Below are 23772 nucleotides of genomic sequence, written 5' to 3'. Positions count from 1 at the left end.
GAGTCATCAGTGTGTGCAGCAATGGGCTGAGCACACAGTCCTGGGGGATTCTGGTGCTCATTGTGATGGTGCTGTAGATGTTATTACCATTCTGGACTTTCTGAGGTCACTCGGTCAGAAAGTCCAGAATCCAGTTACAGAGGGAAGTGTTAAAGTTCTGCAAGATCAATTATTCTGTCAGCTTCTGGGGGATTATTGTATTAAATGCTGAACTGAAGTCAATGAAAAGCATGCTTATATAAGAGTCTTTCTTATCCAAGTGGGAAAAGGCCAGGCAAGAGATACAGTATCATCAGTAGACCGGTTGAGGCAGTATGCAAACTGAAGGGGGTCCAGTGGGTTATGGAATCTGGACTTTATGTGGCTCATGGCTAGCCTCTCGAAGCACTTCATGATAATTGGTGTGAGTGCCACAGGGCGATAGTCATTGAGGCAGGACACGGCTGACTTCTTCGGCACTGGTATAATAGTGTTGGATTTGAAGCATATGGGGATGACTGCCTGGCACAAGGACATATTAAAAATATCTGTGAGGACGTCAGCTAGCTTTTCTGCACATTCTTTGAGCACGTGACCAGGTATATTATCGGGTCCAACAGCCTTACATGGGTTAACTTTGGGTAGTGTCCTCCTTACATCAGCTGCGGACAGGCAAAGCATCAGGAGGAAGTGAGGTTTTCCTTGCAGGCACAATGGCACAAGTACTTTAGAGACTTTTACTTTTTATGTTACTTATACTTTTATATAATATATTATATATTATTATATAATTATTATTATATATAACATATATAAATATATTTATAATATTTAATTTGATATTATATATGTATATATATTGTTACTTATACTTTTACTTTTTATGTTAATAACTGCTTTTTCCTCAAGTAGCCCTATATATCTGGCTTTAAGTATTTCTTGTTGATTTCCTGTGTTATAATGTAGGTTAACCTCACAAATCGAGCCTACTTCTCTAACTTCAATGTCAATCTTAGGCTCTTGGAACAGACCCAAAACATTTAGGTACAGTATATTGCACCAATGTAATGTTTTCAAAAACTAGTTTTTGCTTTGCTCTTTTGCATTCACACAAATATAAATATCACAAGAATCTTAACCATTTGGTGATTCAGTTAATCAGAATCAGAACCCAAAGTTATGCATGAAAGAATGTTAGAAAAATACAGTTTGATTCTTTCATACTAGAAGATCATCAAGTAAATGTTAAGTAAGTTTCTATTTCTTATTCATTGAACAGGTTTCAATGCATGCACTTGGATTTTTGTTTGGATTCCTATAGCTTTTAGAGTGAGAATTTATATTTTATGAGGGATTTCATGAAAATCTAAATATACATTAAAATATTTTCATGTGATAGAGATGTCAACTGTCCTTATTGCTTGTACAAAGATTTGTGCAAAGTTAGGTAAAAAATATATTGTTTTTCTTAATCCATGTTGGTGGTCCCTTAAAATATTCTTCTAATTTAGCATTCTCATTTACATGGTTTTATAAATAACACTAGTAAAACTGATTAGTCTTTTTTCTCATTTAATGTTGACTCCTTTTTATGAATTGGTGTAAATTTGCAATTATCCATTATGTATGAAAAGCTAAAGGTCCCTAAACAACATCCCTCATTTCCTTAAGCACAAATGGGAAAATGCCTCAGTGATTTAATAATTTTAACCCATCCTAGAGCCTGTAAACTTAAGTATTAGTTGGTCTAAGGTATACTAAGCTGTTATCACTGCAAAATTGATTTCCATCTCTTACTGGGCACTTTTATTATATTTTTTGTATTAGTCCCTTTGATTGCTTTTGATTTTTGAGCATTTTAATGCAATTTTAGATTATTCTCTTCCTTCTAAATGTTTTCTTAATTTCTCCTTTAAACCATAAGGACATGTTTTCCTACTCTTGGATTTACTGGTTTTAAGGATGAATTTGTTTGGAACATTCCCATTATGTTTTTGGTAGAATAACTGTCCTTTCCTTTATTGACTCTGTAGTCTGTATTCCCAGTTCACCCCTTCATTTTCCTGTTTCATTCCTTCATAGCCTGCTTTTCTAAAATTGTAAACTCTCATTTTAAACTGAACCTTTGGAGATATAAAATATACATTATAAGCTGTTAAATTACAGTATGTTCACAATTCCATAGTGGTTCTATCACATCTAATCATTTTATTCTGTCTTGGTTATTTGAAAATAAGAGCATTGTCCCTTGTCAGTACCTTTACAAACTTCAACAAAAAAAAATTACTTTTTCAGCTATGTTTGTTTCAGTTTTTGTATATATATTATGTATACATACATTTCTATATGCTGTACATTTTTATGTGTTCATAGTTGGAATCCCTGATTAATGCTATACAACCTTTGCTACAGTATGTACATTACCTTCCTGATCTCTTTATACAGTAAGCTGTTTGCTACCATTGCTGAATTACATGGTTTACACCTTATACACATGAAAAACATTATACTTGACCTGCAAGACCACTATGAAAAGTTATTCTAGTTTTGATCAAAAGCGAGGGAAATAGAGAGATTAAGTGCCATTTGGGCCATGTTTATGACATTCAGTGAACTGCATTTGAAAGTATACAGTAAGTAATGATGTACAAGTATGAAATCCAAAGCCAGTTTATATTGGTAAAGGTGATGGAAGCAAAGGTCTAAACTCTCTATATAATGAGCTATAGTTATGTCAAAGGAGCATTTTTTTTTCATTTAATACAAGGTTCTTGTAGGGAAGCAAGGAGTGCAGTTTAGTGAAGTTTTTAAATTAATTTTGATTTGTGATGAAAAAGGCCATTTCCAGAGAATATACGGTACTTGATTACATTATTTTGCATAATGCCTAGATAGTACACATATTTAATCACCTAATCAATTCTACCATTGTTTTCCCACTTTGTGTGTTTTTTTCATTTTTAAACACTCTGGGCTCACTTACAGATCTGAGCTTATACAATTAAACACTAGTATCCACCCATCTCTGGGAGTCTGGCTGTAATATATTTTCAATACATATGCTTCTGTCCAGTATGTAGGTCTTATAACACCTTATTATTTTTCTCCTAAAACTGTCACAAGTTCTATGACTTGATTTCAGCTTGCCCTGCCACTCACGCACAAATTGTAATGGGACAGTCCGTTTGTCCTTTCCCCATTTTCTTCAATTAGGTTCGCTGGCTCCATTCAATAATTATCCGTACTATTATCAATCACCTACTGTACATACACTTCTGAATCATTTACATTAATACACTTTTAACTTTATTTTGATAGATACTGCACTGATCCCGTGAGGGAAATTGCAGAAAATATACTGTACATAATCTTCCATATATTCTTTGTTTACAAATTCTCAACATCTTCTCTTATTTTTTCAATGAATTATTTTGTTTTGGTCTGTTTCAATTCATATATGCTATATATTCCTACGATTTGTCAGCTGCTGCACCTGCTGTGCCTTGTCTATTATTGCATGCCATAAATTCAGACTGACCGGTGTTCTCTCAGTTTTCCTCAATTCTGCCGCACGATTGAATTCATTCTATGTCTTTTTCCATGGATTTATAATTTTTGTCTTACAAATACAGTATGTTGTTATTTATTTCTAATTTTATTTATGCTTTAATATTTAACATTTTTCTTTTGCATGTGCCTTTTCATATGGTACCGTATTTCAATAGTATATTATATTAGTACATTATTATTACTATTTTTCTGTTTGTTTTTAAATAAGTCTTACCCTATATCCTTTTAATAGTAAAGGTTTTTTCATACTTACTGTAATACAATAGGATTTACTATATGATAGCACTATGTCCTCAGCCTTCTATTTCCATACCAGAAAGGTATGCAGTTTTCCTTTCTTTCGGGGGGCTTTTTCACTCTAGTGCCACAACTCTTAGACTTTTATTTCTCCAAGCTTTATTTGTCCCACCTTCTTACCGAAGGGTCTTTTTATTGTTCTGCTTCCTCCTTTCCAAGGATGATCTTACAATAAACTGCCTCTTTTTCTAAAAAAAGAGGCAGCAGACTGTTCTTTTACGAAGGATGGTCTTATAGCTCTTAAAGCCTATTGCTGCTACAGTACACCTCTTCTAAAGATGTTCTTACCACCTCATTTCTCCTCAACGAAATATACTGTAACATAATCTGTAGTTCTTATATACTCCATACCAGTTCCAAGAATTAATTCCCACCTCTTCTAGGCCTATGAGAGGGTAGTATTTTACCTTTGACAAAAATGTCTAGTCACCCTCCATTGGAGATAGGAATCAAGACAAAAGAACAGCATCAGATGGATGTACCCTGCTTGCCACAATAAAATGTAGGGATGCAAGGAGCCACAGTGCAGTTTTGTGAAGGTTTGAGCTGAGTTTATTTGTGATAAAAAAGGCCATTTCCATAGAACACTGGGAGAAAACATACACAAGGTGCATCCCCCACAGTGTCCCAAATTCCAGCAGTTTTACAGAATTTTATATTCTGGGACATCCATGGTCACTCTAAGTTATTACTGTGAATGGGTGTTAATGAGTGACCTACATATTGGAACCTTAAAAAAAACGTACGGCACAGTGGTTATTACTGATAATGTTATCCCATTCAGTTATTTCTGAGATGTCAACTACAACAGTAATTTCTGACATGTCTCATACAGCAAGTCTCTGTTCATAAGGCACCCCATGGCCAGAATCAGAGTTCTACACTTCTGACAGCACAAAAGAAAAATAGCTGCTGTCCTATACAGTAGTTAGTGATACTGAAGAACAAATGGCTCACTATAGCTGAATTACATAAATAGCACTTGGATTCTTTGTTGCATAAGGAATGTCTGTATTTTTATGTGTTGTTTAAAGAGGCAGGTTCTCAGGAAATTCACATTGTCTTTTCGTATTAGTCTGGTACTGTAGAGTAAATACGTACCTGGACAATTTGTCAAACTTCTTAAAGTCTTGCAAAGGAGACATCATTTACTTCTTGTGGACTGTCTCCATACATCCATAGATAGCAACATAAATGAATGAAATACAGTAAATAAAGTTATACTTTAATATATATATAAAGTACAGAAGCTTTGAGATTAATTGAAAACTGAAAATCTTACAGATCATTAAAGCTTTCTAAATATTCTTAAAGATTACTCATTTTCATGAAGAAAATGTATGGCAACAGGACATAATTCATAGAGCAAGTGAAGAAAATACATTTTCCCTGAATTTCACGTTTAAAGACTAATATGTCTCAAGAGACACAGTGTTATGGCCGCCAAAAACTAACAACAACAATGAAGAAACATAAAGCTTGGTAATTCCGTTTTTTCACTTGCTTAGATGTTCTGAGCACAATAATTGACTGTGAAGTGATGACTGAGAAAAAACATATCAAACCCTCATGAGACTGTAAACATTTTGATGTATGTAAGGTGTTAATTTATTTTTACAGTATGTACATTAAAAAACTCATTCCCCAGTTATTTGTATGCTTTATGTAGTTCATTTAGGCCTTTCATGCTCATTTGGTCTCACAGCAAAACAAAATTCCATCATAAAGTAGATTTGCCAAAATTCATTTTGAATTTTGTTATGGATGCTTATAAAAATTGCACAAATTATATGCCACATATTGAATAGACCAGTAAATGAAATCAGAAAAAGAGCAACAGTGAATGCTTTGGACATTACCATCAAATTTTAGATTACAATATATCAGAGACTGGAGCAATATCATCTGTCACAGATATGAACGCCATTACCAGAACTCCTCATTAAAATATTTTGATTTGTAAGATACCATTACTGTAGTGCTCTTTCTTCTCAGATAAAGTAACTTACACATAATAATTTTGTTCCATTGTGTCCCTTTGATAGTATCATATTGAAAATCACATTGTGATTGCTTATGTGCTAGAAATATTTGATTAACCCTGAGCTAGAGTGCAATATCACACAATGAAGTCCGATGTATTTGGAGCAAATTAGACCAAGGCAGAGTATAAATGTTATTGACCCAACTCCAATCTTGAGTTAATAACTCTTGAAGAAGGATCTTTGTTTGCTAAGATTTTCTTTACCCAATGGAATCTAACAAATTGTGGGTTTATAATTTGCAGTTGGTCCACAATGCAATCTGCAGTGTCTAAGGGGAATACTAGGTTAAATTAAATTTTGAATTCTACAAAGAGAGACCAGACATTATTTATGTGGATACCAAGATATACTGTAGGAGCATCAGGATTTTACCGAATAGTAATCACAAAACAAACAAGTAGAATGAAACTGAAAGTTTGGCAACTTAGGACACCTGCAGATCTTAATGTGAAATCATAGACCTTCCATAGTCATGCCTTCCGAACCTGATGTTAGTTCAGATGTCAGAAGTCATGCATTGTTCCCAGTTTAATCAGGTAGTAACAGTGGAACTCTGTTCATGCAATCGAATCAATTTGGCCAGTTCACCAAATACCGTCTACTTTAAACCGGCGTCTGACACGGCTATGATTGATGATGTTACTCAGAATAAGTAGAGGTCATTGTTTTAACGTAACCTATAACTTTTAAATCCTTTCCACAGTGTTGAAACTGATTTCATGTCTCACTGTCAGTAAGACTTGTGGGGGTCTGAGCAGACCCCTTCTGCTCTGGCTGTCTTTTGTAGTAATTGATGTCCACAGATGCAGCCAATTCCATATTTAAGTCATGAGAATGCTGGATTTGAAATGTGTCATCGCTGCCGTCTAGTGTCTCCACCCTCTTTTCACATACCAAATTTGGCTGCCCTATTACATCTTTTTTAAAGAAACTTGATCCAAAATCCATATTATCTAGAACCAGACATAGACACTGTTTCTCAAGTTGGTCAAGAGCCTTTTCAGCATTCAATGAAAGTACAGAGGGATGTAACGTCTGTAGCTGCATGTATTGTGATAAGGAGGTGACTCTCTAAAGAGTAGATATCTAACATGTACATTTTTCCTCTTGCCTCTGTTATCTTGAATCTTCAAGGATTTCAGTAGCACTTTGAAAACCAGTTGTTAGTTTTTACACTTAAGTTCATAAACATTTGTGGTGAGATCCATTTAGCAGGGAGACTACATCAAAGTGTAGGGAAAACCGGCTCAGGGACGCCAAATATGTAATCATAGTGGCTCTCTGAAGGCACCAGTTCTGTAGGGTTTGGGCATTTACTGAGACAATTATTAATTGTAGCAGTAAATCACAAAGTTGATTCTTTTGATGGCTTTAGAATCCAACCATGTGACATAACTCAAACAACGCGCACACACAGGTACTGATACACGAGGATACATTTATTAATACATAGAATATGCATATAAACCAACAGATCTTATCGAGAGGGTTATCAGAATACAAAAGGTATATTCGGTCAGTTACAAAGAGTTACACATCAAGAGGACATACGTTCAGTATATCATTCATTAAGACCGTTTCGTAAAGTGAACTTGGTTACAACTTCTACATTAGATACTCAAAACAAGTACATAACTCTTAGGAATTAAATTGATATCAACTGGTTTGGATAACAATTGAATTCTCGAGCTGTGTCCTGCCCTTGGGAGCCTTCTGCTCCTGGGCCGTCCTGTCCTGGAATTCTCCTTTGAATTCCCTTTAGAACAGTCCACAGAATCCTCTCCAGAATCTTACTGAATCTTGTTGAATCTCGTTGAATCTGAATCTCTCAGGCTCTCTGTGTTGCCTGTTTTTACCTGGAGGAACTTCAGCTCATTGATTGGCTGAAAGTTCCATGGGCATCAGAGTCCCACGTGGGTTACTCGGCCCTAGCAGTCCCTGATTGGTTGATCAAGGTGAGATATGAGTCACTTACTCCTGACACTTAGTAATGCAGTCCAGATTTCCAACTGGCACTCCCTAGACAGATAGGCGCCAATGGATAACCATTGATCATGATAGCCAGGCTTAGCTAAGTGCATCCCCCTTTGGGAGCTGTCCTTGGACCTTAAATCAGCCTGCATGAATAGTTTCTCTGTGGCTGCACCACAGAGATGAGCAGAGAAATGGGGCCTCATTTGGGAAGCTCAGAAACACTTAATTCTGCCTTATTATTAAGCCTCGCCGCTACAAAAGGAAAAACTTTAAAAGAAAATTACAACTATATTATTAAAAGCTCATTAAACACAAAACAAAAGGAGGCCTTTGTATCTTTGAATTGAAAGATCCCTACTGATTCCTAGTTGTTTTACTCTGCAATCCCATCCTGGTTGTGCACAAAGTCCACTTCTCTCAGTAGTAGATAGTGAACCCACAAATATGCTTTACAAAGGTAAAAAAAAAATGGTAGGAGTTGTCTCAACCTATCATTTCAATAACAGACCCAGAGTAGTAGCTGTTAGGAAGGTTACCCCTATTAGCATACATGCACTGCTACAGATGCAATCATTAAAAGTTCACGGTACAAACCCATACCGCACGCATCTACCCACAAACCACCGCGGCGTATCGCGGTAAGTGATTGACTGGCCAAAATGACCGACAGGGGCACTCGTGGTGAATTGGTCGGTAGTGAAAAGATTTAATCATTTAATCTCTTTACTGTGCACATTTGAATCTGCTTAGTATTGAATATTTATATGGAATTTTTCCACTAAAAGAACATTTTAGTAGCTGAGCTTAAAAAGAATAGGAGCATAACACATATGAAGGTCATAAGTGATATTAATTTAGGATATCGTTATACCATTATTAATTTATTTAGATACGCGAATCCATATTATATTTCCTATTAATCAAATTCTAAAAGTATGCTTTTGTTTACTACGATAACGACCATATTCGCAGAAAACGTTTCCGAAATAACCACATGTAAGACTTTGATGCTTAAAATGCTTAGGGAGAAATGGAATACTGGTGTGTATTTTTTCGTTAAACTACCAAGACCAGCCATATACAGTTCAGTTAACATACAATAATATGTTTATGTTCCTAAATCAATATATTTTATGAGCATGTGAAAGGCTTGGTGAATTGGAGATTCTCAAGACTTACTTTGTATGATTGGAAACGAATGTGTGATCGGATCAACAAAATGCTTGCAAATATTTGTATTTTTTATCACTAATTTGTTCCTGAACCACTTTCCAATGCCTTAAACTGAAAAGGACTGCTCAGACAGACAGCTACTCCATTACACACACTAAAGCCTGACCTGGGGCTTCTCCAACCTGGTTAGGGTCTGTTGGTGTACTGGAGCCATTCAGTCTACCTGACCTGTGGCTTGGAACTGAGCTCTCATCAATTGACCCAAGTTACCTAAACAGGACAATTTGTTCAGTTGTTAAATCATAATTCACATCGCTATAACTAGAATATTGCTAAAAATAAAATGTTAAGTCTTTCTCACAAGTATATTACAAGAACATTCCAGGAACAATTATTACAAATGCTATATACAGTTACTGTAACATTAAAACGTTACATTCAATAATTGGTTTTTTAAATACATTTTTACTTGGTTATGCTTTAAAAGGCATTCTACCTTGTGTTTGTAATCTACACTGCAAAGGAAGAGTTTAATGTTTTGTTCTAAAAAAATAATGAAAGGACATTAGGTTTGTTTAACTTTGCATTTAATCATAATAGTGCACATCTGTTAAAAATAAACTAACTTGAAAGTAACAAATGTGCACAACCAGCTGCATAAAGAAGAGGGAATAAAGAAACAAAAAGGTCAATTACGTCTTAGGAACCCAGCTGCTAGCAACAAATAATACATCAGCTGTGATTACTGTACCACATTTCTTCTGAACTATTTAACACAACCAGGACCTTAAAAAACATTCAGTTTCTTAATATTGCTAATTAATAGGAGTGGCCTTTTGCAAAGACCAGAAGAAATACAGTACCTCAGCAAAAGAAGTTCAAACAAATGGAACAATAACAAGAATAGGCTGATTTTATATCCTCATAATTTTTCTGTGGAATGATATTTGTGATGAATCAGTATCATACATGAAATGATCAAATTACAGAAGTTAAAATCACACTCTTTACCTAAGGCCCATTTCAGAGACAAGATCTCATTATGTAGGTGGATGTAAATTAAGCTTAAATGCTTAATTCAGGTTAGGCTAAAATGTAGTAGAAGAATAAATGACCTGGCAATGACTTCTTATTACCTTCACTTAGCTTTATGAATGTTTCAGAGGAAAAGTATTGTAAGACTGAGAAATGTTGATACACTTAAAAATGCTACATTTACATTGGTATTGACTGCAGTTATGCAAATGTAGTTTTGAAGTAAAACATAATCTAAGACACCAAAAATATTGTTCTCTGCAATTATTAAGACTTATGGCTAATACTTTAAAAGCACTTTTCTACACTTTTGTTTTTCTGCTGGTAATGTTTGTCAAGTTGGTCTGCCAAAAGAATATGTATTTCAACGGTGATTATTGTACAAAAGAATATTGCCAGTGGTGTGCACTTAACTTAATGCCGCTCATCCAGAGAGATTTATGGTCAAATGAAATTGTAATTCCTTGTGTTCGACATTCATCCTGCACCACGGTTTTGATGTCTACAATGTGTAGCAGTGAACTGTACAAATTCTTTTTTACTGGCCTGTTTTAACAAAAAGTAAATAAGACAGACCCCTGACAATCTGTTTCTCTTCCTAGTAAATGGCATTCGTGAACAGTTTTTGCAGGATAAAGTTTAGATTATTCTGTTTTCATCAGTTTGGAGTGTGCTGTGTTATGATGAACGGTGGTGAATTATGAATTATTTATGTAGCATTCTGGCATTCAGAAAAAGTTCCCTGAAGTAAATTGATGTTCACCTACAGTACAATTACACCAAGAGAGAAGAGAGCAATCAATCTTATCAGTTCTTAGTGAACAATTTGAATAAGCTGTGTCTGGGGATCAGGTCAAATCCTGGTGTAATAACTCTGACTAATCAAAATGCATTTAAAAAACCCTTAAAACTCTTCGTAATAAAATAAGAAACTCCATTCAGATAACACTATGATAGCTGGGAAATGAAACCAGATGTGGATATCTTATTTCAATTTCAAAATATTTCCCCTCCAAAGATAATATCTTAGTTTTGTTTGATTGTGAAGCTAAATCTGTTAAATGATTCTGATCTTTGTAAATCCATACAAAGTACAAGATATAATACAACCCTGAGTAGCATCCAGAATCCAGAATTCTGTCTTACTCCAAATTGATTCCATGCACTCAAGTCAAAGTCTGTTCTTAATCCGCTCTTAAAGTATAGTATAAATAGGTCATGTTTTCTGTAATCCTTACGGAATGAAACGGGTTGAAGTAAATCCTTCATTGAATTGGGGATATTTCATGTTTCTCTTTTCAGTCTTCCAATACAGAATTTTATTTTTTTCCTAAAATGGGGCAAATGTACATAATTGCACTGTTGCCCACAACAAATCCAAACAAATAATTGAGGATTATAATATATTACATTACATTATACTTCCTGATGTATATAAATTGTTTTAAACTAAAACCATTAGCAATAGATAAGAAGAAAAAAAAGAAGAAACAGAAAGAAAAAGGTTAAATAGTAAAAGGGACTTTAAGGATAGAAAGTTATTTCATTTGATGGTATATGCAGCACAAATTGCAGTACTCGTCACAATGACATATTTTTCTCCTATTTTAACTGTGCTACTATCTTTAGGCCCATTGAGTGTTATAATATCTGATAACAAAGCCTTTCTCAAAGTCGTGTTTCAGCTGGGAATAAGGTCTGTGGTGTTCACTATCCCATGAGATGGTACACTTTTTATAGACACTGCAGTTGTGAACTGAGAATCAGAAAGAAGCAAGTGACCATAAAATATATAGATAATTATTTTTTGTGGTGACTAAAAATGACTCTTCCAAGGTTACATAACTCTAGAAGTTCCCTTACTAAACTTTCAACCTCTCCCACACTGCTGCTAAAATTCCTTAAGGTTGTGTCACTATTGTTTTGAGAAGAAAAAGTACTTATTATCAATCCAAGGCAGATCCCAGATAAATATTACAGGGAAAAAGAAAAACAAATGTATCAACAACATACAGTAGGCAAGGTATTTTTAGGTTTTCCTTGAATTGTCAGTTCTTAAGAAGATTCTGAACTTCCCTTTATTTCAACTGGCGATTAAGTTTTTTTTTTTTGCTGTGTAGTGGGGATGTTGACTCATAAAGGTTGCCACATGAGTCAAAAGTGGGCCAGAATTTTTCCTCACAATGCGAAAGATTGATCAAATCTTCACGGGAAACATTTAATTGAAGTTATTGCTGCTAAAGTTACCGAATCAAGGCATGTACTTACTTTTTACATAATAGTATTGAATGCTGGTTGCCTTTTTAAAGTTTGTTTGATCTTCTGTTAGGACTTGATAAAAGTACTACAGTAGCTGACGGTCAAAAATCTTAAAATATGTTAAGCCATGAAACCATAAAGGGGTATACTTACTTTTTCAACACATGATAAATTGTGAAACAAATTCAATTAGTTACATTAATTATAGTATAATAAAATTAAGAAAATGGATAGCTTTTCTAGGAGAGATCTGAAAACTCTGTATGATAGCTAAGGGTAACTGGTGAAGTATTCAAAATGCAAAGAGAACAAGGGCATTTGGCTCCATTCAAATGTCTGGCTGGGGTTATAGCCAGAACTCCTTTCATGACTTCACTGATATACAAAATACAGTACACAAGCATCACTTCAGGCTTAAACCCCTGGGGTCCTAGAGCTGTAACAGGCTGATACTCCTCCTTAAGAGCAGATGCCACAAGACCTCATACTGAAATCTCAATATCTCCATAACGGCTGAAGGATTTTGATTAAATACGTCTAACATCTGAGTAGCCTGATACAATAATACAAACTAAGAAATAGATTTTATGAACGATTTTCTATAAGAAAATGTCATGCTATATCTCACATAGTTAAACAGTGCATAAACTGACTTATTTTGTAATACATGGGTTTTATTCATCCCACTTAATAGTGTTTCCAGTACTAAGTTCTTGGCACAATAGGCAGTATAAAGTGGTTCATGGGTATCTGAATATTAAAAGGGAATGAGAGAATTAAATGATTTGGATATTATCTCAAACTGCATTACCTCTGTAAGTAGTGCTGTTCCAATATCATTACATATCTAACATTCAGCTACTGATTTGCACTACAGCTTTGAGATTTTACAGTTCATTTCACCTTTCCTAAATAAAACCATTGCAAGGAATTTAAAGGTAAGTGTAAAAGCATCATTCCTATAATTTCCTACCAATCCCACTTCTTGAAATTGAGCTTCAATTTATCAGGCTACTAAAATACCCTGAAAATAAGTACTTGTTTCTTGAAAGCAGAATGATTACATTCAGTTTTTTGAAAATATAACTTACTATTTAAGACTAATGGGCAAGAGAAAGTGGAATAAAAATAATTTTGCTACATTTCTTAACTTCTATTATTGAAATGTATGTATTACCGTATGTTTTATATCATCATCTATGATTTAAAGTAACAATTTCTGTTTTCTGGAGGATTAAAATATTTTTTTTTCTGACTAAGAAGCTCTTAATATATTATCAATTCATGATGATCAGACATGTGAAAAGCACTCTATGTCAGACAACATCCATAGTGAGTGTTTTTTCCTTCTGCTTAAGTGCAATTGGTTATTTTCAGCTTGCACACCTGAGTAATGACTGTCCTGGAATTCACCAGTTAGCATGGGGTTCATAGAAAATCTAAATCTCATTAAGCCTTTTAACTTCTGGCAACAGCATTTAGTAACATGACATTATGCGCACCAGATTAACGAAGTTTAGGGGCAAGTAATCTCATTATTGATTGTTTTGTAAAACTAAAATTTGGTTAAAAATTAAGAACTTTTGCTGATCCACCAATGTATAGAACTAGTAATACACACAATTTTAACATTTAAATCTGTTTTATATTAACCTTGTATTAAACTGTTCAACTGTCTAAGTCAACTGCCCATGGTAATTATTGATTTTTGTCCCTGCAGTGCTGTGGATATTAGTGGCACTTGTCAATATATTTATTAAAACAACATTTAATAAAAATATCCAAATATTTTACAATTAATTAGAATTTATTTAGGAGGCATGCTGATGTATAGGTAAGTTTGATGTCCTCATAGTTCGTGGGTGCTGATGTTTTTTTGGAATTGGCATGTATTTGTATTTATGTTGGTTTTATCCTGGTCCCCCAGCTTAGTTTCCCTTCAACCACCAAAACAATATACCTAAATTGTCTCTAATTTGTCACTTGGAGCAGCCTGTGATAGACTGGCCTGCATGTAGTCTTGTTATACCCACTGTGTTTCTGGAATAGGCACTGGATTGATGCTGCTCTTATGAAGAAGTGGAAGAATCCATTCAGTGAGAAGATCATAAAAGCATTACTGTAGAACTGTAAGTGTATTGTAAATGTTAATGAGGAAGACACCATCTTGGTTTGACTGTGTAATTGGTACTCAGAGGGAGTGAAATTTACATATGAGGGAAAGGAACTTAAAGTAGCTGATAGGTTCTGTGTGGAATTAGCCACTTTTCTGGGTTAATTCAGATGCTAATAAGAACAACTAGGAGGAAAGGGGGTTTCTGTGTTCATCTAGATTCCAGCCTGGAAGGAGGGAAAGTGAGAGTTTTAGAGGGGAGTTCTCATTAGTATGGGATTGGACTGATTTACAGGCTTGAAAAACATTTTGGCAAAACTGTAAATATATTTAAGAAAAGGGTTGAAAGCATGTGCTTATTCTAGTAAGACAAATCTGCCTGGTTGGATGAAGAGATGAATCGAGTACAAGGGAGGTGCATGAGATCAAAAAAGGGTCATGAGCTGGTGGAGAAGCTGTGCTTTTTTACAAGGTTCCACAGACATAACCATGTGGATGTGGATTTCCTGCAGCTGGGAGGACTGAAACGCAAAATAGAAATTGTGTATGAGCAAACTCTGCCATTGACATAGTCGCAGATGGAGAGTTAATCCTGCATTTAAATGCAGTCGCGGAGGTCTGGCTCACATCGGTTGGTGACCTACCAGTAGGTCTGCTGGAGACCATCAATGATTCTCCTTGCCCTTCAATGCCCTAAGGGCTTCACATTGAGAATTTCCTTTCAGCAACATTCTCAGAGTATGTTCCCTTTCTCTGGCACTGTACCTTGACACAATGCAGTTTTATTAAAGCCTTGTGTAACATTCCTGCATACATCACCATTACACATGTTAACACACTGGTGTAGCTTTCTTATCCTTTCTCTGATATATTGATGCCCTGAGTTATATTTTCCACTCAAAAGATATTAAAATGGGAAGATAGCATTGAAATATCACTTTTCTTAAATATCCTTTCTGTCCTAGAATGCAACCATGCCATCAAGCATCCTCTATGTTTTCTAATAATCCTAACCCTAGCTAAGGTTTTGGGTGGTTAGGGTTAGGGGTTCAGATTGTCTCCGAAGAATCAATGCAACCTTCATTTTAATGGAAAATACAACTCAGAGCATCAATATATTAGCTCTAAAACACTCAACAATCTTGCCAAACCATAGAAAATGTATGAATTGTGCTACAATTTTATTTTTTGACAAATATTCTGTCATTAGAAATTTCTTGTTGAATGGTGTTCTCGATAAGCATTGTTTCAGGGTTAAATAGGTTAAGAGTCAGGAATAGCCAATACATATTAGCTGTAAGTGTTAAAATGCAAGTGCATTAAATGCCAAATGCAATAGTTTGAAAAGATGAAGCTCTTTCTTTCAAACTTTTGATTTTAGGGTATTTAAGTCATCATTCCCATTCAGGGCAAAGCAGTGCAAAGAGCCATATAGGCAAGACAACAAATGTGAAGATAACATTGAAATAGCACTTTTCCTAACTATCCTTTCTGTCCTAGAACACAACCATGCCATCAAAAATCCTCTACGTTTTCTAATAATCCTAACCCTAACCCTAGCTAAGTGTTTGGGTGGTTAGGGTTAGGAGTTCAGATTGTCTCCGAAGAACCAATGCAACATTCCAGTCATTTGAGTGGAAAATACAACTTAGAGCATCAATATACAGTATTAGCTTTAAAACACTCAGCAATCTTGCCAAACCAAAGGAAATGTATGAACTGTGCTACGATTTTATTTTTGACAACTATTCTGTCATTAGAATTTATTAAGAGGACTAGAAATATTTGTATTTCTTTCAAAACTTTACTTTGGTCAGTGCGTCTTAAAATTGGCATATTCTAAGCAATCTTAAAGCCAATTGTTAGAGAAGTCAGTTGCCATAAAATAAATTTTGTTTAGCAGTTTGTAATCGCGCTGCTTGTGCAAGAAATGACATTTATTTTTAAAACTTTTTTATAGACACTGAGGTACTAGGATCACAAGGGAAATAAATTAAATGCTACCTTTTGATATTGGGAAAAAACAAGACAAAATTAAATTTCTTTAAAATATTTTCTGTATTTAGTGTACATTCCCCAAACTGGAATAAATTATCCTTTTCAAATGAATGTCTAATCCAATCTCACTGTTTTTCCTCTGGATGAAAGGAAAACAAGGTACTGTATATGCTCACCCAAGACATTGCCTTTAATGCCAGCCATAAGACATAGGTGTATACAATTCATATTGACAATGCTCGGGTCTCATTATTTTTGACTGATGAGGACATAAACTGTGGATCTCAAAAATAATTTTAATCCACTTCAGCACTGCAACTAATAGTCAGCTACGCAGAGGAACACAGAAAGACTGAACTACAGTAGGTTGCAGTTGGCATAACCTGTATTCAAATCAGCAACCCCCAGGTTATAAGGTTCAACATACCCTTATCTGATTAGTGCTTTGATAGCCACCAAGCCTAAGCTTCAGTGAGCTTCTTATAACCCCACAGCAAGTCTTTGTTTACCTTTAAAATGAATCAGTATTCTTCTCACAAATCTTACCTGCACTATTCAAAGGTGAACAACAGCAAATGTTAATGTTGATAGAACATATCACTGAGCACATTGAGTGCAGCAGAATACTTCTTAGTCAATGAGAGCCCTTCTATGACAAAGACCATCTGTACTGATGTCATGGATTACATCTAAATGAAAGGAGTAGGACATGAACATAAGAAAATTAGACAGTTATGGCACATTTACCCTGTTTGGTAGCTAATTTACAGTATTTGAGTATCTAATTGAACTGTTTCTTCAAAGAATGGGTAATAGCCAGGGTATAGACTTTGGAAACATACGTGGATACCTTGTTTACTCCCAAGACTTTTAACATAGTGAAGTGTCTCCTGTTCTTGATATTATATTCACCTTGACATACCTTCCACTTGATCATAGCCCCTCACAGTCTTCATTGTTTAAGACTGAAAAGGTTCAAAAGGTGTAGAACATTCCTTTAAGCCTGAGAATGTATCTGGTTGCTCTTCTGTGGAATGATTTCAGAACAGTAATACCTTTCTTGAGGCGTGGTTACCAAAAGTGACAATATTTGAAAAGATTTTTTAATAGCTCAGTGAACAATTTTAACAAAATATTCCTTGATTTAAATGTTGTACTTTAAACTTTATACTGTATATTAACAATGTTTGTCTTTTTTTATTGTGGTCATCTCAAAATGTGGTTTTGTTCTGTAACCCTATACAAATCCTTTTATTAAAGTGATGAATGAACCTGTTCCTTGGAGCATAAGTACTGTACATGAAGTTGGAAGAGATAGTTGGGAGTAAGCAAGCTGTTTTCAGAACATAGATGGGGATGATAATTTGATATCATCTGTGAGTAATGAAAATCCACTTTCACAAAGGTACCTTATAGTTCAAGTAGTATTTGCATCCAAATCTCTGATTTTTTGTGAAATTATGTTTTCAGGACACTGTTAGTTGCTGTGTCAATTAGGTTCTCTTTCTTCACTTATCAGATCATGGGAAGAGCAGAAGAAGTGAAGCGAATCCATCTGTTTTGTCCAAGTGGGAAAAATAATCATAATTGTTGTGCCAAGTCTTTCAGACTTAATGTTGTCCTGCAGTTGAAGCCTGGAAAAAGTTTTTTTCTCAATACAAGCAGCTCAGAAACCCAGCTTTTAAATCGTGGCCTCAATGATTATTCCTGCACATTGAAACTTATTGCACTCAACCTCTGTATCCCAACATTTAACTCATTTCAAAAGAGAAAATGTCAGACTTTTAACCCAAATACAGTATAAGAGCCAGGACTCGTCAAGCAGACATTCAGAGAATTGGAAGGGGTGATCATCGAGGGGCAGCTTGAATACAGAATGCAGTTAAAAAAACCTGGTCATAGCTTTGCTTGAACCGTGCCAACAAACATCTCTGTGGAGCAGTAGATTTACATGCCCACTTCCCATTTTGTTTCACAGCTCAGAAAAGAAGCAGGAATTTAGGGGACATGTGTGACAGGCCTACCAGATGGCTTGTGTCGGAATGGGAAAACCACAATGGCAACAAAATACTGTGCAATATTTTATTATACCAAATTTCTTCAAGCTAAATAACAAAAAAACCTACAGCACTCTACCCAACCCAAAAAGAAATATCACCACAAATCACTTTTACAGTATATACTGTACCAAAACTAATCTAAATGAAAACCGTGTGAAAATGTGACTCTCAGCTCTTCACCAATGATCTAATGAACTATCTAATTAATTTACCACATATAAAATTATTTACATGGAAGACAGGCCTGAATGACCTCTAGTAGTGGTCCACTATGTCCCTTAAGTTGGCAGGCAGGTTTCTTATTATGAATGCTTCCCTGTGTATGCTACAATGCACTCACATGATATTTGGAGCACCGGCTCCATGCTCGATTTAATAGAACATTCAATAAAATCCACCATTACAGAGTTGCATTGCATGTTGACAGTTCACATATTCCTGGTTACCAAAATTTTCATAAGGCAACTTTTCAACTTTAGTACTTTTTCTATCTCTAATTTATGGATCTTCTACAGTACCTGCATGTAATATTTGTTTGCAAAGAGATACAGTAAATTACTGGGCTAAAAGAAAAGTCCTAATATGGGCCTAAAATAACTTAAAAAAGAAGATTGATTTTAAGCACTTAAGGTTATCAAACAGACAAACAGATCTCATTCATCTTCTTTTGGATCAATATTAAATAACAAACCAGAGGACATAAGCATAAACTATGTGTACGTTTAAGACTCAGAGATGGAGGAATGTTTTACACAAAGGGTTGTGATCATTTGGAACCAAAGAAACGAATACCTTGGTTTCTTTCAAGAAATGGCTGGATGGGACCAAATGGGCCAGATGGGCTGAATGGCTTCTGTATATGCAATCTTTCTTACACATACAGTATATATATAGCACTTTTCTGGACACTCCACTCAAAGCGCTTTACAGGTAATGGGGACTCCCAGAGCACTCACCACACATCAGCCATCAGCGGGGAGGAGAGCAGAGTGATGAAGCCAATTCATAGAGGGGGATTATTATGAGGCCATGGAAATTTGGGAAATTTGGCCAGGACGCCGGGGTTACACCCCCTACTCTTTTCGAGAAATGCCCTGGGATTTTTAATGACCACAGAGAGTCAGGACCTCGGTTTTACATCTCATCCGAAGGACGGCGCCTGTTTACAGTAAAGTGTCCCTGTCACTATACTGGTTCATTAGGACCCCCACAGACCGCGGGGTGAGCGCCCCCTGCTGGCCCCCACTAACACCTCTTCCAGCAGCAACCTTAGTTTTTCCCAGGAGGTCTCCCATCCAGGTACTAACCAGGCTCACACCTGCTTAGCTTCAGTGGGTTGCCAGTTGTGAGTTGCAGGTTGATATGGCTGCTGGATAAAATTACCTTTTTTTTTGCTGCAGGATTACTTGATAACGCACATGTATGGCAATGCAGCAAGAGATGACTTGTGGAACAAGTTTTCAGAGGTAAGTTGTTTTTCTTCTAATTCCTTTACAGTTGAATTATATAAGCAACACCACCTATAGAAAGTCCCCAGCCTTTTCCCAGATAACACATTTTGTGGCCTAACAGCCTGAAAATAAGATGCATTAAATCAGAATTCATTTGACCTTTCTTTACAAATGGCGACAAACAAATGCTCAAACATTCTGAAAAGTAATTACAAATGAAAACCAAGAAAAATGTGTTGGATAAGTATATTTTATAAAGACTTTCTGTAGCCACTGTAGGTGTTCTTGAATGCATACAAGGTCAAGTTTAAAAATATCTACTGTGTTGCTGAACAACGTTTGTATTGAGACACTACAGTACATTAGGTAATGAGGGGTGGAATGAAAATCAGACTGGCAATCTGAATGTTTTTAAAGGTTATTAGCTGAAGGGTTTCTCTGCTATTATCTGGGATGAATAGAGAAGGCCTATAGTTTGTTATAAGCTGATTGACTGACTGGCAGGGATAGCACACATGGAGTTTCCAGGACTGATTTAATTTAAATTGGAGTTTGGCTTCCGAACAAGATTGATGAGAAGGTGATCAAATAGGTACTCTAAGGAAGAACAGCATAGATTGGATATTCTGCAAGAGTAGAACAATACTGTATGGAGAAAAGGAAAACAGAAAATTGTTGAAAATGTAATATATATCCTGTCTTTCTTTTGAAAATCAGTTTGTTTCTCATCTTTAGAAGAACTTTGACAAAACCTAAAATAAATAAATAATGAAAATATCAAATGTAGGAATTATGGCAAATTATGGTAGCTGTTTTATTTGTGATTGTTTTTTTTTACCACCAGTAAATTACAATCTGTATGTTTATGTTAAAATGAAAATACAAATTTAATTGTCTAATGAAAGTCCTTTTCCTTCTGCTTTCTTGGTTTACATTACATTACACACTGCCAGTATGTCATCTTTTGATGTCTACTGTATGTGTCAGCCTTTGCTCTACTATTGTGTTTGGACCATTGTTTCTTATGTTGGTCTCCTTCCTGGCATAAATGGCTCCTTCCACTTTCATATCTTTCCTGGTCTCTTCTCACATACAGTATCAAGCTTCTGCATCACCATGACTGTACACTAGCCAAGTTTGACTTCCGACTCACTCCACAGCAACCAGCTCCCTTTCTCTTCGCTAACCATTAGCATTTTCAGATTACCCTTTGGTGCACAGATCTATTTCTTTCCTGTTTGTCACAAGGAGTAGACTTACTCTGTTGTGTCCAGTTCCCTCTCATTTCACTAACCACCACTTTTTTAATCTTTCCTCTGACTCCTAACCTTTTCCAATTTGTTTTTCTACTTCTAGCTTTTCCCTACTCTTTTTCATGGTGATCATGTTTTACAAGTACAAGCCCTGTTATCCCTGACACCACAGCAGCCAGTCTCACTCCTCAGCTCTTATGACACAGGGTATACATGTGACATACAGTGTATGCTGTCTTGATTCCTACTCTTTTGTCTGTTGGGGAAGATAAGTTGCTACCTTGCCAGGCAATGCACCACTCCTCCAGGTGCTAATGTCCGCTGTCAATCCTTGTGGAACAAGCCAACCCCATAACCCTGGCAAATGGACTATCACGCATTCATCCTGTCCAGGACAATGTGACACACCCTCAGTACAGGAGATTCAATACATTTCTGTATCTTCTTCAAGCCAACTCAGGCTAATGAGTCACAAAGACCTGGTGACCAGCCCATTCCATTTCTGAGATGAACACCTACGGAACCTTCATTTTTCTTTCTCCTTCTCTGCTCAATCCCAGCCTGACTGGACTGACTGAATCTCTTTCTTCTAGTTTTTTAACCCTCCTGAATGTTCAGAGGTGTGGCTAAATCTTGAATTTCTTATCCTGACAGCTCTTCCCCTCCCATGGCAAAATTGTTCTTGATCTTATTTGCAAAACAGTGACTGTAACAGAATAAATGCATATATCAGGTCATCCTTAAAAATGTATTAATTAAATGTATTTATGATACTTTACATTATAATGTTGTGAAATCTAAACATTTCTCCAAAAACACATTAATACATTTTCCAATGTATTGGCTATGTTGTGAGTCAAACCTTAATAGTTCAGCATAATGTCATGTCATTTGTCAAACCGCTTTCTACCATATGGTGTTGGGGAAAAAACGGAGCCTACCAGGCAAGCAACAAGTGCAGTATAGTATAGTATAGCATAGCAGTATAGTACAGTATAGTGTCCCCGTCACCATACTGGTGCATTAAGACCCACATAGAGTGAAGGGTGAGCACCCCCTGCTGGTCCCACTAACACCTCTTCCAGCAGCAACCTTAGTTTTTCCTAGGAGTTGTCCCTGTGGTCCTGTATGGATGACAATGTTTTAGAACGGGGAAAGTTTCTGTTTTTTATTTATATTTAGATTTAGAATTTCCCAGTGATAAATCCAGCAACATCAGTCATCCATCCCAACAGATCCTTTTGTGAATACTAAATATTCAAGGAATTCATTAGCTATTCATGAAATCCAATTTAATGGGACAATCTGTAAGCACTTTTTCATTAATATAGCTCTTTATCATACTTCAGAATTCTTCTTAATCCTGGCATACACTTTCTGTAATGATTTTAGGAAGATTAAGAATACTTTGGTTAAACCCAAACTATTATCTTTCTGTAATGATTTATTAGATAACCCAGATCGAATGGTAATTTATCAAAGAGCAGTGTGCTGTTTGCATCCAGTCTAACAAAAGTGTACAAATATAACTGGCATTTTGGGATTTTTTTTAAACACCACAACAGCATTTTTGCATGATGTACTGTACAGTATAAAATTTCCATCAGGATAAATAGGGTGTTTTGCAGGCTTGTTTTTTTAGATGGCAACCAACTGGCACATTTGCAAAGACAATTGATACTGATAATATCTTCTATATAAACTAAAGTCTGTTATTCTTAAAAGATCAGTAATTTATTCATTGACAATATTGATTATGTACAGTAAATTAAACCATTCAGAAAGAAATTAGCTTAGAAACTAATTAGTAAACTTAAATAAGACATAGTAGCTAATGGCAGAAACCTTCGGAAAAAGCACATTGAAGAAACAGAGTAAAAATAGGCTGCGATAATGGCATAAATGGGTTTTATTTTGTAAAGAAAAGTATTATCCCTATAGAAGCCTTGGCATTGATGTTAGCTTTTGTACTTCTGTTATTCTTTAGTCTGAGCAAGACAGTTCCAACTGAGACACATACTGGGAAAGCAGATAGGAAACATCTGCTATATAATGCATCTTTTTTATCATTTATAAAGCACTTGAAATATTTAGAGAGTCAAGTATTGCATAGTTCAGCATGAAGGCATGGTGATGAGTGCTCATACCTCACTACTCAACGGTCTTGGATTCGTTTCAGGTATTACTGTCCATCCATGTGGAATTTCCATGATCGACAAATGTTTGTGTGGGTGTTTCTGTAATTATTTCAGGAAGATTAAGATAACTTTTATCCCTCTAAAATTCACTGGGTACTCCGGTTTCCTTTACCAAGACCTGGATTTAACAATTATTCACAGATACATAAGGCTCCATATACATGCTTGCTATGTTTATTTTATTGTTCTAATTTGTATCTTTCTCTGTGACTCTGCATTAGACGAGATTTCCATCCAGGGGTGAACCAGTCATATACAAAAAGCTCTTTGGAAATGATTAAAATGAACCCTGATGAAGTGAAATTTGTACTAGAAATGCCATTTACTGCCATTACAAATGTTTTTTTTTCTAAATATTGTAGATTAT

The 23772-nt window shown here is 35.6% G+C and overlaps 1 protein-coding gene across 2 annotated transcripts in view; it reads left to right on the top strand.

The window, feature by feature from the left end:
• LOC102694815 (thyrotropin-releasing hormone-degrading ectoenzyme) overlaps positions 1-23772 on the top strand; it is a 226703-nt gene that overhangs the window by 137510 nt on the left and 65421 nt on the right. For both annotated transcript variants that reach the window (XM_069192282.1, XM_069192281.1), the window contains one exon: positions 19904-19969. In XM_069192282.1, the coding sequence (XP_069048383.1) occupies positions 19904-19969 (66 nt within the window). The remainder of the gene's footprint in view (positions 1-19903; positions 19970-23772) is intronic.

This window comes from Lepisosteus oculatus, chromosome 7 (genome assembly GCF_040954835.1).
Source record: "Lepisosteus oculatus isolate fLepOcu1 chromosome 7, fLepOcu1.hap2, whole genome shotgun sequence".
NCBI lineage: Eukaryota > Metazoa > Chordata > Actinopteri > Semionotiformes > Lepisosteidae > Lepisosteus > Lepisosteus oculatus.
The sequence above is the reverse complement of the archived record's forward strand: the minus strand, read 5'-3'. Positions and strand labels throughout refer to the sequence as shown.